The sequence below is a fragment of the Drosophila takahashii genome, chromosome 2R, assembly GCF_030179915.1.
Source record: "Drosophila takahashii strain IR98-3 E-12201 chromosome 2R, DtakHiC1v2, whole genome shotgun sequence".
Taxonomy (NCBI): Eukaryota; Metazoa; Arthropoda; class Insecta; order Diptera; family Drosophilidae; genus Drosophila; species Drosophila takahashii.
The window spans coordinates 9,830,639-9,850,104 of NC_091679.1; the positions used below are offsets into that span (position 1 = coordinate 9,830,639).

Genomic DNA, 19,466 nt, shown 5'->3' on the forward strand with positions numbered 1-19,466 from the left:
TGCCAAGATTTGTGGCCCTTTCAACATAATTAATAGCTACGTTGTTAACATTGACTTTTGGAAGCAAAATTGTGTTTATATGACTTTTGTACATGAGTAGGCATTTTGTTTTACTGGGATTTAGATGCAGCCTGTTCGCCTCCGACCAATTACTTATTTTTTGGATTTCATAGATGCTAATTCTAATACATTCATAAATTTGGCTTAAGGGATGACTTACATAAAGCTGGCCATCATCTGCATAAAGGTGTACATCACAGTTAGACAAACATTTAGGAAGATCATTTATACACTGCGCGTCACCAGGATAGCGCCCTCTGTTACTCTTCTCTTTGAATTCTCCTATCTCTTTTTGTATTGCTCTTAAATTTGTAATTTGTTTTGCTATATGTAATTAAATGGTATCTCTCTCATTGAGAATAAAATGAAGCATGTGAGATTAACCGTTACATTTTAATCTACTTTGTTCTATTTTCGCCAAAAAAATTCCGCACGTGATTGGCGTCATCAGATTAGCGCCCTCCAAATAAAAATTTAAATATCTTTCTTAATTTGCTGAGCACAGCAACCATTTATTTTTTGCTGTTAAATTAAACATTTTTCTTTAATTTGACATACAATATGGGCAGAGGAACAATCTTATCTTCGGAGGAAAAATCGAAAATTCTAGCGTTCAATGAATGTGGACTTTCTTTCCGAAAAATCGCCGAAAAAACGGGAAGACATCGCAAAACCATTGCAAATTTTCTTCAAAATAAGGAAACCTATGGAAAAAATTACAAAGGAGGTAATAACAGTATTATTAGTTCAGCAGATCGCAGGGCTATACTCCGAGAGGCGTCCAACTCCCACGACTCTACCGCCAAAATAATAGAAAAAACTGGTGTTAGGGCAAGCAAATCGACTGTTTTAAGAGTGATCAAGAAAGCTGACCATTTAAAGAGGCTAAAACTAAAAAAAAGCCACCTCTTAACAAAGTGCGAAAAGAACTCCGCCTAAAGTTTGCTCGAACGCATATGACATGGTCCAACGAATGGCATACGGTCGTATTTTCAGACGAAAAAAAATTTAACCTAGAGGGTCCTGACGGATATAATTATTATTTTTTTTATACGATTCACGCAAGGAAGAGCATCATCTGGGTCGCTTACATAGCCGGGTTGGTGGAGTAATGGTATATCCTACTATGGCAACTGCGAACTGCAGTTTTTAACCCCAAAGATGAAAGCGGAAAATTACAATTGCGTTCTAAAAACTGCCTTTCCCGTTTTTAAAAACTTATTTGGAAATCTCAAATGGCATTTTCAGCACGACAATGCCCCAATCCACACAGCCAAGACCGTAAAACTGTGGATTCAAAAGGAAAATGTGAGTGTCCTGGAGTGGCCCCCATACTCCCCAGACTTGAACATAATAGAAAACGTCTGGGGATGGTTAGCTAGGAAGGTGTACGAAGGTGGCAAGCAATATGCCACCAAGGAGGATTTAATTTCCGGTATAAAAAAGGCCTGGTCAACAATAACGTTGGAATATCTAAAAAAAATTGTATGACTCTCTCCCCAATCGAGTTTGCGAAGTCCTTGTAAGCAAGGGAGGGGCTACCCATTATTAATATTCCTTAAAAATGCTTTAACTTAATCATAAAATTGTTAAAGATAATATTTTGTAAGAAATTCATCGAAAAAAGTTAAGTTAAAGTAGCTGGCGCTATCCTGATGACGCAGTTTTTTCTTCCAAATAAACCTGTTTCTTTAGTTTCTAATTTAATAAAAATCTATACAAATTCCAACTGTGTTCTAGTATATGTTTTTATTTAGAGAATTAATCGAATTATAATGGAAAAGAATTGTACAAACGAGAACACCAGGGGGGGCGCTAATCTGGTGATGCGCAGTGTATATAAGGAGAAGAGCAATGGGCCTAGGACTGACCCGTGTGGGACCCCCTGTGCGAGGGGCAAGAGATCAGATCTCAGATATCCCGAAACAATTGCCTGCAATCAGTTTGTAAGGTAGGTTTGGAGAAGCTTTATTGCACGCGGAGAAAAACTATACAGCGTTCGCAGTTTGGCACAAAGTATCACATGGTCAATAGAGTTAAAAGCTTTGCTAAAGTCACGAAGGGTGTCACTTAACTTTCGTCAATCTGCTGGCGTATGTCTTCAGAAATCTTCAAGATGGCAGTAGATTGGTTGTTGCTGAGGATACAGTTATTATCCAGGTGTGACTGAATTTGCTGGCCAACCAGGCGTTCAAATGACTTGGACAGAAATGGAAGTATTGAGACGTGTCCAATTAACATATTTTGAGGAGGACTAGAAATATTGACGCGAGCAAACTTTTCATTGTGAGCATCTAGGTCTGATTTAGCACCCTGAGTTTGTTTGCCTATCCCCATACCTCTAAGCTCCTTCCAAACCTGACCAGACGTACATGCATTTGCAAATTTATGGTTATAAAACCTTCGTTTGGAGATTGCTATCTTTCTCGTGACATCAGTTCTGATCTGTTTAAAAATATTGTACGAATGCTCAGTTCGATATTGTTTCCAGCGCTAATAGGCTGCGTTCCGCAAACGAATTAATCCCTTCATTTCTAAGGTAACCCAAGGCTGGTCTGCTGGCTTTAAAATTTAAGTTCTAACTGGGACACACTTCTTAAATAGTTGTCTGACATTAGAGTTTAAAAATAATAGTTGGTCTTCAGCAGATATCAAGTTGTAAATGGGGGTCCAGTCATAGTTGTCAAATTCAGCCTGCAAGTTGTCGTAATTAAGTGATTTATAATCCCTATAGCTAATTACAGATGGCATGTTGTCAGAACTAAAATCATACGTCATAAATATCAGGTCATGTTTGGAAAAAGCAGGAACACACATTTGGTCATATAAAAGAACTTTTAACATATCACTAACAAAGAATACATCTATTTTATACCTAATACTTGTATCTCATTACAAGTATTTTACAATATTTTACAAATACTTGTAGCTCATTACAAGTATTTGTAAAATAGGTAGGTGCGAGACAGTTGACCAATTTTAACCCAATTGAATTAAAGTCATTGTGAACAAGATTTTCGGTTATCATATTGCTGTTGAGATCTCCTGTTATAATAACATTTTGGTACCCAACGGATAGGACTTCCAGCGTTCTCATAAGTTCTCCGAAAAGGGCTTGGCGGTGGGGTCTGTATATGCAGCAGATGAGAGCTTCTTTCTTACATTTTCGATCAATAATCTCAATGAAAACTAATTTTACTGACTGACATGGATACATTTAAAGGTAAATTTCTTACTTATATAGATGGCTACGCCTAAACAACATGTAACCCTCACACATAAATCGGACATCCTTAGAACCATTGACATTTCCGACACACAAATTACATCAACATGAGATCCAACAAATAATTCTCTAAACTCATCAATTTTTCTTACTAGGCTATATGCGTTTATATGAACAATCCTAAGACCTTCTCTTTGTTTACATAGAATATTTAAGAGACTGCTCGCAATATTATTATTTGAAACGCTCTGCATTAGGATAGACATTTAACCATATTAGAAACACACACAAAAGGTCGCAATAGGCACACTCTAATCCGAAATAAGATAGTAATATCAACAAGAAAGGAAGCTAGCTTCGGCCAGCCGAAGCTTAAATACCCTTGCAGATCATTCCTATTAATTAACAAATAGCAAAAATGTTCAATTAATTTCATTAATCTCAGTAATTTTCCGATCGTTCCTATGGCAGCTATTACTATGTTTATACGATAGCAATCACGATTTCTTGAAAGCGCGAAATAGAAATAACCCCTGTTTATACGACAGCCGAGAATTCATGCTTTTATTCACTCTCAGCTGATAGGGATGCCGGACCGGTAAAAATATCTAATTCTTAATACCACTGATTAGAGAAATGGCCTATAAAAGGCCATCAATTTCTAGCGATCTGGCAACGTCGATCATTTTTTACAGAGTTACCAGATTACTTATCACCAAATCACGCTTTTGGGCTGAAATCATAGTCAACTTTCGTGTGTTGCCGAATTCACGAAATGGCGTTTATACAAGCACGAATCGGCCAAAAGCGTGAAATGATAGCGTGAATTCGGCATCGTATAAACACAGTATATATGATATAGTCGTCCGATTTTGATCAAATTAAAATTGAAATTCGGAAATATTTAAAAAGAGACATATCCTAGAGTAGAAGATAATACAATAAAAACCAAGGAAGATAAAATTTATTTCCTATTACTTTTCCATTAATTTTCCGATCGTTCCTATGGCAGCTATATAACATATTAGTCCGATTTTTTAAATATTTATTTCGAAACTCAGAAATATTTAAAAAATAACATCCCCAAAAGTAGAAGGTAATATTTCAAAAAACACCGAAGCTAGAATTTTTTTAACGTTTCCTTTTCCGATCCTTCCTATGGGAGCTGTAAGATATAGTTGTCCGATCCGGTCGGTTCCGACATATATATTACCTGCAATAGAAAGAAGACTTTTGGGTAAGTTTCAGACGGTCGACTCGTCTAGTGATGCTGATCAAGAATATATATACTTTATGGGGTCGGAAACGTCTCCTTCACTGCGTTGCAAACTTCTGACTGAAATCATAATACCCTCTGCAAGGGCATAAAAACCTAACTAATCTTGAGTTACTCTTAAAAACTATTATTAGAAAAATTATAGGATTATAAGAAAAATTAGTCGCGAAAATTATTATTATTCCCATTATCCAGAGGTGTACCCTCAGCAAGCGGAGAATAGGAGGCAGAAACAGAGGGAGACCCAGCAGCATTGACTCTCTCTCTCAGTGATATCGGCAAGCTCATCAAATTGCTCATCTCTCCCTGTGCATTTCGCGTGCACAATCCCACGTCGAGTAAACACCACAGAGAAAACTTTAAGCTTTTTAAGGCGCATAGCTTTTTTAAAGATAACGAAATTATCTTTCGTGAGTTACTCATTAACATAGAGCACATCCGGTGAATCAAAACCTAGCAGGTGTATGCCTAGTTTTTGGTTGTTGGCTCGCCGGTATGCAACCAAGTGCTCGTAGAAGTGCCGCTTTTTCCCTCGTCGTCTCCAGCCTAACTATTACAGGAGGATCGACAAATGTATTCTGGGATTTACGGACCCTGAAAATATCGCGGACTCTCGGTGCCGGAACAAGGTTCGTCGCAAAACATAATTTGGTGAATAGGGTCGGGAGTTTTCCCCATCTACATAAGGAATGCCATGCATACGTACCGCGCACTTTTGGCATTCTGTGCCTTAAGTTTCCCTTCGACAGACCCTACTTTGGCTTTCAGGGAACGTAGCTCCTCCATATCCCGCTCTAGTTTGTCCAGGCGCTCGGCCGTGATGACCTCTAGTTGCTGGACTCGCGTTTCGATCAGTAATATCAATGAAATCTGATTCTACTGTTCTATCATCTTGACTGTCATGGATACATTTAAATGTAAATTTCTTACTGATATAGATGGCTAATCCACCGGCATGGCCCATCTGATCAGCCCTAAGCAACATGTAACCCTCACACATAAATCGGACATCACTGCAACGATTGACAAACCAGGTTTCTGACACACAAATTACATTAACATGAAATCCAACAAATAATTCTCTAAACTCATCCACTTTTCTTACTAGACTTTGGGCGTTTATGTGGACAATCCTAAGACCTTCTCTTTGTTTACATAGAATATTTAAGAGACTGCTCGCAATATTATTATTGGAAACGATCATTTAAACATTTAAACATATTAGAAACACTCACAAAAGGTCGCAATGGGCACACACTAATCCGAAATAAGATAGTATTATCAAAAACTAAACTTGAGTTACTCTTAAAAACTATTATAAGAAAATGTATAGGATTATAAGAGAAATTAGTCGCGAAAATTATTATTAGTCCCATTATCCAGAGATGTACCCTCAGAGAGCGGTATTGAGTAAAACGCAACTTTCAGCTTGCGCAAACTTGCTACGTCAGAGGATGCAAAAATTTGAAGTCCGTAAAATACAGTTGGTATTATGCAAGCTTTAGCTACCAACATTCTGATGTTCTGAGGTATAAGATTCCGGGTTTAAGAAAGCTGCCTGAGCATGGCATAAGTTTTCCCAGTAGCCTTCGTAATATGATCATCCCATGTCAACGTGGAGTTAAATTCTATGCCAAGATTTGTGGCCCTTTCAACATAATTAATAGCTACGTTGTTAACATTGACTTTTGGAAGCAAAATTGTGTTTATATGACTTTTGTACATGAGTAGGCATTTTGTTTTACTGGGATTTAGATGCAGCCCGTTCGCCTCCGACCAATTACTTATTTTTTGGATTTCATAGATGCTAATTCTAATACATTCATAAATTTGGCTTAAGGGACGACTTACATAAAGCTGGCCATCATCTGCATAAAGGTGTACATCACAGTTAGACAAACATTTAGGAAGATCATTTATACACTGCGCGTCACCAGGATAGCGCCCTCTGTTACTCTTCTCTTTGAATTCTCCTATCTCTTTTTGTATTGCTCTTAAATTTGTAATTTGTTTTGCTATATGTAATTAAATGGTATCTCTCTCATTGAGAATAAAATGAAGCATGTGAGATTAACCGTTACATTTTAATCTACTTTGTTCTATTTTCGCCAAAAAAATTCCGCACGTGATTGGCGTCATCAGATTGGAGCCCTCCAAATAAAAATTTAAATATCTTTCTTAATTTGCTGAGCACAGCAACCATTTATTTTTTGCTGTTAAATTAAACATTTTTCTTTAATTTGACATACAATATGGGCAGAGGAACAATCTTATCTTCGGAGGAAAAATCGAAAATTCTAGCGTTCAATGAATGTGGACTTTCTTTCCGAAAAATCGCCGAAAAAACGGGAAGACATCGCAAAACCATTGCAAATTTTCTTCAAAATAAGGAAACCTATGGAAAAAATTACAAAGGAGGTAATAACAGTATTATTAGTTCAGCAGATCGCAGGGCTATACTCCGAGAGGCGTCCAACTCCCACGACTCTACCGCCAAAATAATAGAAAAAACTGGTGTTAGGGCAAGCAAATCGACTGTTTTAAGAGTGATCAAGAAAGCTGACCATTTAAAGAGGCTAAAACTAAAAAAAAGCCACCTCTTAACAAAGTGCGAAAAGAACTCCGCCTAAAGTTTGCTCGAACGCATATGACATGGTCCAACGAATGGCATACGGTCGTATTTTCAGACGAAAAAAAATTTAACCTAGAGGGTCCTGACGGATATAATTATTATTTTTTTTATACGATTCACGCAAGGAAGAGCATCATCTGGGTCGCTTACATAGCCGGGTTGGTGGAGTAATGGTATATCCTACTATGGCAACTGCGAACTGCAGTTTTTAACCCCAAAGATGAAAGCGGAAAATTACAATTGCGTTCTAAAAACTGCCTTTCCCGTTTTTAAAAACTTATTTGGAAATCTCAAATGGCATTTTCAGCACGACAATGCCCCAATCCACACAGCCAAGACCGTAAAACTGTGGATTCAAAAGGAAAATGTGAGTGTCCTGGAGTGGCCCCCATACTCCCCAGACTTGAACATAATAGAAAACGTCTGGGGATGGTTAGCTAGGAAGGTGTACGAAGGTGGCAAGCAATATGCCACCAAGGAGGATTTAATTTCCGGTATAAAAAAGGCCTGGTCAACAATAACGTTGGAATATCTAAAAAAAATTGTATGACTCTCTCCCCAATCGAGTTTGCGAAGTCCTTGTAAGCAAGGGAGGGGCTACCCATTATTAATATTCCTTAAAAATGCTTTAACTTAATCATAAAATTGTTAAAGATAATATTTTGTAAGAAATTCATCGAAAAAAGTTAAGTTAAAGTAGCTGGCGCTATCCTGATGACGCAGTTTTTTCTTCCAAATAAACCTGTTTCTTTAGTTTCTAATTTAATAAAAATCTATACAAATTCCAACTGTGTTCTAGTATATGTTTTTATTTAGAGAATTAATCGAATTATAATGGAAAAGAATTGTACAAACGAGAACACCAGGGGGGGCGCTAATCTGGTGATGCGCAGTGTATATAAGGAGAAGAGCAATGGGCCTAGGACTGACCCGTGTGGGACCCCCTGTGCGAGGGGCAAGAGATCAGATCTCAGATATCCCGAAACAATTGCCTGCAATCAGTTTGTAAGGTAGGTTTGGAGAAGCTTTATTGCACGCGAAGAAAAACTATACAGCGTTCGCAGTTTGGCACAAAGTATCACATGGTCAATAGAGTAAAAAGCTTTGCTAAAGTCACGAAGGGTGTCACTTAACTTTCGTCAATCTGCTGGCGTATGTCTTCAGAAATCTTCAAGATGGCAGTAGATTGGTTGTTGCTGAGGATACAGTTATTATCCAGGTGTGACTGAATTTGCTGGCCAACCAGGCATTCAAATGACTTGGACAGAAATGGAAGTATTGAGACGTGTCCAATTAACATATTTTGAGGAGGACTAGAAATATTGACGCGAGCAAACTTTTCATTGTGAGCATCTAGGTCTGATTTAGCACCCTGAGTTTGTTTGCCTATCCCCATACCTCTAAGCTCCTTCCAAACCTGACCAGACGTACATGCATTTCCAAATTTATGGTTATAAAACCTTCGTTTGGAGATTGCTATCTTTCTCGTGACATCAGTTCTGATCTGTTTAAAAATATTGTACGAATGCTCAGTTCGATATTGTTTCCAGCGCTAATAGGCTGCGTTCCGCAAACGAATTAATCCCTTCATTTCTAAGGTAACCCAAGGCTGGTCTGCTGGCTTTAAAATTTAAGTTCTAACTGGGACACACTTCTTAAATAGTTGTCTGACATTAGAGTTTAAAAATAATAGTTGGTCTTCAGCAGATATCAAGTTGTAAATGGGGGTCCAGTCATAGTTGTCAAATTCAGCCTGCAAGTTGTCGTAATTAAGTGATTTATAATCCCTATAGCTAATTACAGATGGCATGTTGTCAGAACTAAAATCATACGTCATAAATATCAGGTCATGTTTGGAAAAAGCAGGAACACACATTTGGTCATATAAAAGAACTTTTAACATATCACTAACAAAGAATACATCTATTTTACAATATTTTACAAATACTTGTAGCTCATTACAAGTATTTGTAAAATAGGTAGGTGCGAGACAGTTGACCAATTTTAACCCAATTGAATTAAAGTCATTGTGAACAAGATTTTCGGTTATCATATTGCTGTTGAGATCTCCTGTTATAATAACATTTTGGTACCCAACGGATAGGACTTCCAGCGTTCTCATAAGTTCTCCGAAAAGGGCTTGGCGGTGGGGTCTGTATATGCAGCAGATGAGAGCTTCTTTCTTACATTTTCGATCAATAATCTCAATGAAAACTAATTTTACTGACTGACATGGATACATTTAAAGGTAAATTTCTTACTTATATAGATGGCTACGCCTAAACAACATGTAACCCTCACACATAAATCGAACATCCTTAGAACCATTGACATTTCCGACACACAAATTACATCAACATGAGATCCAACAAATAATTCTCTAAACTCATCAATTTTTCTTACTAGGCTATATGCGTTTATATGAACAATCCTAAGACCTTCTCTTTGTTTACATAGAATATTTAAGAGACTGCTCGCAATATTATTATTTGAAACGCTCTGCATTAGGATAGACATTTAACCATATTAGAAACACACACAAAAGGTCGCAATAGGCACACTCTAATCCGAAATAAGATAGTAATATCAACAAGAAAGGAAGCTAGCTTCGGCCAGCCGAAGCTTAAATACCCTTGCAGATCATTCCTATTAATTAACAAATCGCAAAAATGTTCAATTAATTTCATTAATCTCAGTAATTTTCCGATCGTTCCTATGGCAGCTATTACTATGTTTATACGATAGCAATCACGATTTCTTGAAAGCGCGAAATAGAAATAACCCCTGTTTATACGACAGCCGAGAATTCATGCTTTTATTCACTCTCAGCTGATAGGGAAGCCGGACCGGTAAAAATATCTAATTCTTAATACCACTGATTAGAGAAATGGCCTATAAAAGGCCATCAATTTCTAGCGATCTGGCAACGTCGATCATTTTTTACAGAGTTACCAGATTACTTATCACCAAATCACGCTTTTGGGCTGAAATCATAGTCAACTTTCGTGTGTTGCCGAATTCACGAAATGGCGTTTATACAAGCACGAATCGGCCAAAAGCGTGAAATGATAGCGTGAATTCGGCATCGTATAAACACAGTATATATGATATAGTCGTCCGATTTTGATCAAATTAAAATTGAAATTCGGAAATATTTAAAAAGAGACATATCCTAGAGTAGAAGATAATACAATAAAAACCAAGGAAGCTAAAATTTATTTCCTATTACTTTTCCATTAATTTTCCGATCGTTCCTATGGCAGCTATATAACATATTAGTCCGATTTTTTAAATATTTATTTCGAAACTCAGAAATATTTAAAAAATAACATCCCCAAAAGTAGAAGGTAATATTTCAAAAAACACCAGAATTTTTTTAACGTTTCCTTTTCCGATCCTTCCTATGGGAGCTGTAAGATATAGTTGTCCGATCCGGTCGGTTCCGACATATATATTACCTGCAATAGAAAGAAGACTTTTGGGTAAGTTTCAGACGGTCGACTCGTCTAGTGATGCTGATCAAGAATATATATACTTTATGGGGTCGGAAACGTCTCCTTCACTGCGTTGCAAACTTCTGACTGAAATCATAATACCCTCTGCAAGGGCATAAAAACCTAACTAATCTTGAGTTACTCTTAAAAACTATTATTAGAAAAATTATAGGATTATAAGAAAAATTAGTCGCGAAAATTATTATTATTCCCATTATCCAGAGGTGTACCCTCAGCAAGCGGAGAATAGGAGGCAGAAACAGAGAGAGACCCAGCAGCATTGACTCTCTCTCTCAGTGATATCGGCAAGCTCATCAAATTGCTCATCTCTCCCTGTGCATTTCGCGTGCACAATCCCACGTCGAGTAAACACCACAGAGAAAACTTTAAGCTTTTTAAGGCGCATAGCTTTTTTAAAGATAACGAAATTATCTTTCGTGAGTTACTCATTAACATAGAGCACATCCGGTGAATCAAAACCTAGCAGGTGTATGCCTAGTTTTTGGTTGTTGGCTCGCCGGTATGCAACCAAGTGCTCGTAGAAGTGCCGCTTTTTCCCTCGTCGTCTCCAGCCTAACTATTACAGGAGGATCGACAAATGTATTCTGGGATTTACGGACCCTGAAGATATCGCGGACTCTCGGTGTCGGAACAAGGTTCGTCGCAAAACATAATTTGGTGAATAGGGTCGGGAGTTTTCCCCATCTACATAAGGAATGCCATGCATACGTACCGCGCACTTTTGGCATTCTGTGCCTTAAGTTTCCCTTCGACAGACCCTACTTTGGCTTTCAGGGAACGTAGCTCCTCCATATCCCGCTCTAGTTTGTCCAGGCGCTCGGCCGTGATGACCTCTAGTTGCTGGACTCGCGTTTCGATCAGTAATATCAATGAAATCTGATTCTACTGTTCTATCATCTTGACTGTCATGGATACATTTAAATGTAAATTTCTTACTGATATAGATGGCTAATCCATCGGCATGGCCCATCTGATCAGCCCTAAGCAGCATGTAACCCTCACACATAAATCGGACATTACTGCAACGATTGACAAACCAGGTTTCTGACACACAAATTACATTAACATGAAATCCAACAAATAATTCTCTAAACTCATCCACTTTTCTTACTAGACTTTGGGCGTTTATGTGGACAATCCTAAGACCTTCTCTTTGTTTACATAGAATATTTAAGAGACTGCTCGCAATATTATTATTGGAAACGATCATTTAAACATTTAAACATATTAGAAACACTCACAAAAGGTCGCAATGGGCACACACTAATCCGAAATAAGATAGTATTATCAAAAACTAAACTTGAGTTACTCTTAAAAACTATTATAAGAAAATGTATAGGATTATAAGAGAAATTAGTCGCGAAAATTATTATTAGTCCCATTATCCAGAGATGTACCCTCAGAGAGCGGAGAGTGGGAGACAGAAACAGAGAGAGACCCAGCAGCATCAACTCTCTCTCTCTCAGTGATATCGGCAAGCTCATGGTGAAACTATACAAGGTGGTGACAGACCCTACTTTGGCTTTCAGGGAACGTAGCTCCTCCATATCCCGTCCTAGTTTGTCCAGGAGCTCGGCCGTGATGACCTCTAGTTGCTGGACTCGCGTTTCGAAGCCTTCCACAGCACCAGATAGTTGGCAAAGCTAAGCATCGAATTTTTGGTCAATTTCGCTGGATAACGCTTTTAATAGCCTTTCTTCAGTCTCCCGCGATGTGGCATTGATGTGCTCGGTGAGCTCAGCGAAACGGGCGTTGTTAAGCGCTGATAATCGGGCGTATATTTGCTCTAACAGTTGCGGCGTCTAAAGTGCGACCAGTTTTCCCGGATCTCAATTCCAGAGACGAGTCAGCTCTAACTCGTCTCGCCTGTTGGTTTGACATGTCTGTGTCTAGTGCAGTTGTGCAACAGTAATTTTTTGTAAAGAGAAGTTTGTGTTGTTGTTGATACGGTTCTCTAAGTTACTTTAGATCAGCTGAGAGCGCAATTGAACTGACGAGTTCACGGGCGGTCAAACAGCTTTGAATTTGCAGAAATTGATTAGTTATAATGTTTACTGCTCGTGTTGTGAGTTTTTAACAGCGGACGACATTGCGAGACACTTTTTAGGAAAACGCGCCGAAAGCAGAACAATAAATAATTATTTATTCAACAAAAAATTTCGAATTTTTGGAGCTCCAAAAAACACGTCTGCTAGCCAGATATATATTTTTTTTAAATTTTTTTATGTCTAAAAGTGTGGGGCCAACAAATAAATCCACAGGATTGGATACGGTTTTAAAAATATATAAAGAGATTACACCCTTTTTAAATATGATTAATTGAAATGTATGAACCAAAAAACGGTATTACTCTAGTTTACGGTCCTCACCCCCAAAATACGCGAAAAAATTATCCTCGACGGGCGGCGAATTCTTAAGAATTTACATGAAGAAATACAGGCGTGGTCTACCATGGTTCTATTGTAATCGAATTTCAAAGTTACATGTTTTGTTATAAAAATAAAGTAGCCTTGTTTATGATTTTGAGTGGTTTGCTATAAAAACATAAGAGCTTTTCATCCCTTGTCAAAATGTAAAATTGTTTTTATAGGGGGCCGGACCCCGCGACAAAGTCTCTCCCAGGGAGGGGAACAACAAAAAAATATTACACGCGGCAGACAAAACAAAAACAAAACGGAATTTTAAACTTGGACAACGGCTAATTACTTTTAATACGGACTTTGGAACATCTGGACTGGACTACACTACTAAATTCGTAGTCCTTGGAGACCCTCCGAAGTATTTATTAATGGACAAAAAAACTTAGTTATAACCAAAAGTCAACTCTTTTAGAGTCAACTATTTCGCTACTCGATCAAAAAATTTAAAAATGATATTAAATCTTATTATTGTTTGTTTTTTTTGTTTTTTATAATTTTTTTGGTGCTGGTGGAGTTTAGTAATCACAATGCAGTTCTAAGTTTTTAAATATCGTACGGTAAACAAACCAACTTGTTATTATTACAAAAATTGAATTTTTTGATTGCCCTTTCATATAAATGAGAAAATCGTTCCTATGGAAGATATAGAATATAGTGGTACGATCTGCCCAATTTTTGTAACATACATACATTTATAATATTTATCTAGATTTTTGTTAAAAGTTTTATGGCGATAGCACATCTAGAAGTATTTATGCCCGCGGCTCCATACAATCCCGACCTTTGTGGATTGTTGTGCGTATCTCCCTGTTTTCATTTGTGTAACCCTGTATTCTTGCAACATATTCTCAAATTCCTTGGAGATAAAATGTCTTCCGTTGGCTGTGTGTATTGTCTCTGGAACTCCAAATTGGGTGAATATGCCTTCTTGCAGGAATCGAATTACAGCTGTGGATGTGGCTTTCGGCATTGCTTTTAGCCATACAAACTAGGTTAAATGGTCTAACGCGATGAACAACATTGTATTTCCTCGGCGGGATCGCAGATATTTTTCTAGGAAGTCCAGGTACAGCTTTTGTATGGGTCGATCTGTCTGTACTTCCTTTCCCATCATTGCCCGTTTTATCTGCGTTGTTTGTTTGTTTTCCCTGCAGTTTTCACAGGCTGTTACGAATTCTCGGACTTGAACTACCATTTTGGGCCAGTAATACATTTGTTGGAGTCTCGCCAATGTCTTTCCCATTCCTCCGTGCATGGCTATGTCGCTACAGTGAGCTTGCTGGATTAGAGTCTCCGTCAGAGCTTCCGGAATCCATAGCTTTCATTCAAACTCGTCGCTTTCTTCTCTGGTAAACTGGGTTTTTTTTGAAAAGAAGTCCTTCTTCCACACGTAAGTCCGGAAACTTATCTTTTCCTTGCTCTTCAATTAATTGTAGCCTTTCCAAGTATTCAGGACTCTCTAATTCCGTTGTCTCAAAGTCAAAGAACTCTATTTCGGCGGCTTCATTCGGTCGGGACAACATGTCTGCTACAACGTTGTCTTTCCCTTTTCTGTGCTCTATGTTAAAGTCAAAAGCCTGTAATGCTAATGACGACCGCGCAAGTCTTCCGTTCACATCCTTGAGTGTTATGAGCCATTGCAGGTTTGCATGATCGGTCACGATGGTAAACGGCATCAACTCCACATACGGTCGGAATTTTTCCACGGCTTTTACTGCTGCTAGGCACTCTTTTTCTGTCACGCTGTAATTGAGTTGTGCTCCTCTTAGCTTCGCCGAAAAGAAAACTATCGGTCGGTCCGATCCCTCTACGTCCTGCTGGTATAATACTGCTCCAATTCCAACATGGCTGGCGTCACACTGGATCCAGAAGTGTTTCCCAAAATCTGGATGAGCCAATACGGGCGCACAGTTAAGTGCTTTCTTCAGCGTTTCAATATGTCGTAGTTGCTTCATCCGTCCAAGTAAATTTCGTTTTATTCTTCAGGCAGTCCGTGAGCGGTGCACTTACACCGGAGAAATTCTGGATAAACCTCCGATACCATCCTGCGGTTCCTAAAAAGCTGCGTAGCTGTCGCGTATTTTTGTGCACCTCTTTCTTCAAAATCACCTCAACTTTCTTCGGATCTGTTCGCAAGGCAAATTTCCTTTATTCATGATCTTCGAAAGTCTTGGATTATAATCAGCAAGTCATCCAAGTAAACATAGACGTGGCTGCAAAGACGCTGTGGGATTACCTTATCCATTACTCTGCACAACCTTTGAGCCGAATTACATAGGCCGAATGGCATCCGTCGAAACGGATAAAGTGGCCTTCCAGATATTGTGAAAGCGGTTAATGGACGACTTTTTCATCTAGTTCCACTTGCCAGAAAGCGTGCTTCAGATCGATACTGCTAATGAAAATCGTCTCATCTACCCGGCTTAAGATCGACTCAATGTTTTGTAATGGGTAAGCATTTCGTTCGGTTATTCCAGGGACTTTCACTCAACTCGATGACTCCTAGTCGTAGCATTTCATCGATTTCCGTGAACAACAGTTGTTGTTTGGCCGGAGAAACTGGAAAGAATCTTTTTTTGACGGGTACTGCTCCTTCAACCAACTGGATTGAGTGCTCTTCTACATTGGTAAGTCCTAGTCCTTGACTTTCGTATGTCAGAAAACCAGCTGCTCAGCTTGTTCCGTGGTCAGGATATGTGCCTCTATCGGCTCTCCTTTGGCCATGAATTCGGACTCCACCTGGTGAAAAGATTCTACACCCACTACTTCTGGTGCCAATTCCACTATCTAGGCAACCTTCCCCGAGCAAGCTGACTGATGCCCCGGAATTCAAGAGATCCACAATCTCTAAGTCCTCTACCTGAACCTGTGCGAATGGTCTATTGTCACCTTCCACAGCAGCTCTGATGGCCGAGCAAATCATCCTTCTTTCCGTTTTCCGCTGCTGACTTCTCCTAAGGGCTCTGGCAATTTTCGGCGAAATGATCCGGTCGGGGCAATGAGTCCCCAATTTACGGTTCCTGGCCTCTTGGTAATTTTCTTCTCGGTTCACGTTTTGACCATTTAATGCTATTTCTTGGTAAGAGAATCCTACTAATTTTGTTTCCCTTACAGCTATCCTTATCATTAGATATGCAATTTGACGAGGCTTCTATTTGCTTCTTGCCCAAGCTCCTCCCACCGTTTTCCGCTTGCCATCGCGTACATCTTGGAGTCCTCACACCCGGTAGTCCGCATTTGAAGCAGAATACCTTCCACACCTCCGATTCACATGCTTTGAATGGGTGTCCTAAGGTTCCGCAATTTCAGCAGGTAAGTGGCTGTCGTTCTCAATTATTCTCCCGTGTCTCGGTAATGTCTCCACTTCCTCTTGCTCCACAGGTCCCGGAAAAAGCTCATCTATCCTCGGACGATTCGTGTACACCCGGTGAGCATCGAGGTTGCTTGTCTGTCTGGTCCATCGAGTCGCCAGGATTCTTTCCGATTCGTGGCATTCGTGTCGGAGTTGATCCAGATTTGTGATGTATATCGGGAATATTATTCTCGAAATCTGATCCCTAATGTTCATCTGTATCACTTTTATGAGATCGAAGTCTGAAAACGGCATCTCTAGTCGAGATCTGAGTGGTAGCATGGTCTGGATGTACACCTCGTTGGATTCTCCTGGCTTCTGCTTCCGTTCTCGTAACTCATATTCCCGCTCGAAGTTGGATCGGTGACTCTGGAACTGCTGCTGTAGTGCATATCTCAGGTAAGGCCACTCTTGCTTCTCTGTCGACCTCACGTACATTCAGTACCATTCCTAGGCTTGTCCTTCCACTAACACGTGAAATTCTCTTACGACCTCCTTCCACGGCACCTGGTAGGACCTTTGGAAATGTTCCAGGCGGAATATAAATTCGGATACGGGCATACTTCTGGGACTTCCATCAAAACTTAGCCCCCACTTCCTCACCTGACCTACTTTAAAAGCTGAATCGCCTTCTGCCCCGCTTGCACGTCGCGGATCTTGTCCCGGATTGACGGTTTGCTGTGTCCCACCGTTTCCAGGAGGATATTCTGGCGGTGTTGTGTGGGACCCATTCCATTTTCTTTGTTCCGGATCCGTCAACCAGACGGTTTGGCGATACCCTTTCGAGGCCTGACGATTCGGTTTCTCCTTCTCGGAGAACGGCCCAGATGATGGCGGCGGGAATCCCATCTGGTAACGTAACCCCGGCAACATGTTTGGTGGAGGTTGCTGTAGCTCCCTTGCATCGAATGGTGGCATTGGATTTGCCAGCGGCTGTGCTGCTATGCCTGGAGGTGGCTGCATCTTCGTCCCCGAAGCGGGTATTTGGCCCTGTGCACACTGTTGTTGTTGAGCCTGACGAACCTGCGTAGCTGCCTGCCACGCTGTGTTTTCTTTTGCGAAATCTCTGCGCCACTCCGCCATGCAGTCATTGATGTCCTTCATGAACGGCATCAAATCCTGCTGCATCTGATGTTTAAACGCATCATACTCTGCCGACATTCCCGCCTGGTAAGTCTGATGTGCTTGAAATAGTGCCGCATTGACTCCTGACTTTATTTCAGATGGCAGAGACTTCGTTATGGTCCAGTTTCGGCCACCGACTGATGACCGCTAGCTTCTCCCGGACTTCCGCTTCCCACTCCTTCAGGGTTCTGCTCCCTTACCGACTCCATGCCTTTGGGTGCCGATATATTCTCCAACTTCTCCTCTTTATTGGTTTGTGAGCGAGTTGTTGGCGGAGTCATACTGGCTGATACTCTATTCCGAATGACATCCAAACTTCTCCTTAATTTTCTTCCGATTTGAATTCGATCCCTATAACTATTTTGCATATCCTAACTTTTTTTTTCCTTTATATTTATATATCTCCTTTTTGTTCAAATTTTTCGGGAAAGTTTCATCGCGATAGCTTTAAAACTGAGAGACTAGTTTGCATAGAAACGAACAGACGGACATGGCTAGATAGACTCGGCTATTTGTGCTGATCAAGAATATATATACTTTATGTGGTCGGAAACGTCTCCTTCACTGCGTTGCAAACATCTGAGTGAAATTATAATACCCTCAGCAAGAATATAAAAACATCTGACTGAAATTATAATACCCTCTGCAAGGGTATAAAAATCACTGTTTTTGAATTATGTCACACTAAAATTCATAAATCAATAGATCCAAATTTAAAAATTTTCACTTTTACACTTTCGCCGCTCTCTCTCCCAAACCAATTGATTTTCTTGAGGTTCGGTGTATCACTCATTATGGTCGGACCATCACAGCAGATTTTCCAATTCTGCGCCTTTATATAGTAGTCGCAGAGTTTTGATCTCCTTCACTTTCACCGCTTTCCCCAACAGATCCAAATTTCTAAATTTTAACTTTTACACTTTCACCGCTCTCTCTCCCAAACCAATTGATTTTCTTGAGGTCTTGGTATGCAATCCTTTAAGTTTTAGCAATACCTTTAATTTGGTGTGTTACTCATTACGATCGGACTATCACAGCAGATTTTCAATTTTGCGGCTATATAATAGTAGTCGCCGTCGCTTCATCACTACATGGACTGCCGTCCAAAGTGATACTTAGAAAATGTTTTTTGTGCCCTTCCTCTTTAACTAGAGGTGAAAGCAATTACTTCAATACGATAGAGTCAAAATCTGCCAAGTGGGCCACCCCTGTTCCAAAGGTCCGATTTTCATCGAAATTTTTTACTTTTTCGGTTCACAACGATAAATTTTGAGTTTTACCGGAGTTATAGGGGTCGCAAAATGGCATTTGTGACACTTTCGAAAAAGTTGCCCTCAGTCATTATTCATTATTCATTATTCAGTCATTATTTTAAGAAGGGCGCACAGCGGTTTTCCATACAAAAATGGCTTGCTCGTGAAAATTGGCTGGTTAACACATACCGTAGCGCGCGCAGCGTCAGCCGACTGCAGCTGTCAATGAGGGACTCTTTGTCGTTTTGTATGGGAAACCTCTGGGCGTCCACCGAAAAATAGGTATTGCGAAAAACCTTTGGCCGGGCCCCTCTTTTTTTTTTGTATATATATTCTTGATCAGCACCAATAGCCGAGTCTATCTAGCCATGTCCGACTGTCCGTCTGTCCGTTTCAATGCGAACTAGTCTCTCAGTTTTAAAGCTATCGCGATGAAACTTTCCCGAAAGTCTTCTTTCTATTGCAGGTAGTACATATGTCGGAGCGAGCCGGATCGGATCTTAAGGCTCCTATAGGAATATTCAAAGAAATATAAGACAATTCATTGTAACTTTGTAGAAAGTAGGGGTTTTGATTTTTGACAACTTAAAAACAAAATGTTAATAGG

General features: G+C 39.7%; 2 protein-coding genes across 4 annotated transcripts in view; one reads left to right on the top strand and one right to left on the bottom strand.

The window, feature by feature from the left end:
- The window catches only part of LOC138912734 (transcriptional regulator ATRX homolog), a 1,213,613-nt gene that overhangs the window by 141,884 nt on the left and 1,052,263 nt on the right, over positions 1 to 19,466 (bottom strand). The window lies entirely within an intron of this gene.
- LOC138912736 (uncharacterized) lies at positions 14,086 to 19,084 on the top strand. 3 transcript variants are annotated; one of them, XM_070213996.1, is made up of 10 exons: positions 14,093 to 14,206; positions 14,284 to 14,519; positions 14,583 to 15,039; positions 15,116 to 15,580; positions 15,636 to 15,756; positions 15,821 to 16,160; positions 16,244 to 16,441; positions 16,511 to 16,880; positions 16,936 to 17,651; positions 17,705 to 19,084. In XM_070213996.1, the coding sequence occupies exons 6-8, from the start codon at positions 16,128 to 16,130 to the stop codon at positions 16,649 to 16,651; spliced, it is 372 nt and encodes a 123-aa protein (XP_070070097.1). In that variant the 5' UTR covers positions 14,093 to 14,206; positions 14,284 to 14,519; positions 14,583 to 15,039; positions 15,116 to 15,580; positions 15,636 to 15,756; positions 15,821 to 16,127; the 3' UTR covers positions 16,652 to 16,880; positions 16,936 to 17,651; positions 17,705 to 19,084. The 3 variants fall into 3 exon arrangements, with proteins under 3 accessions (XP_070070096.1, XP_070070095.1, XP_070070097.1); XM_070213995.1 differs by having other exon boundaries at positions 14,086 to 14,519; positions 14,576 to 15,039; XM_070213994.1 differs by having other exon boundaries at positions 14,086 to 14,519.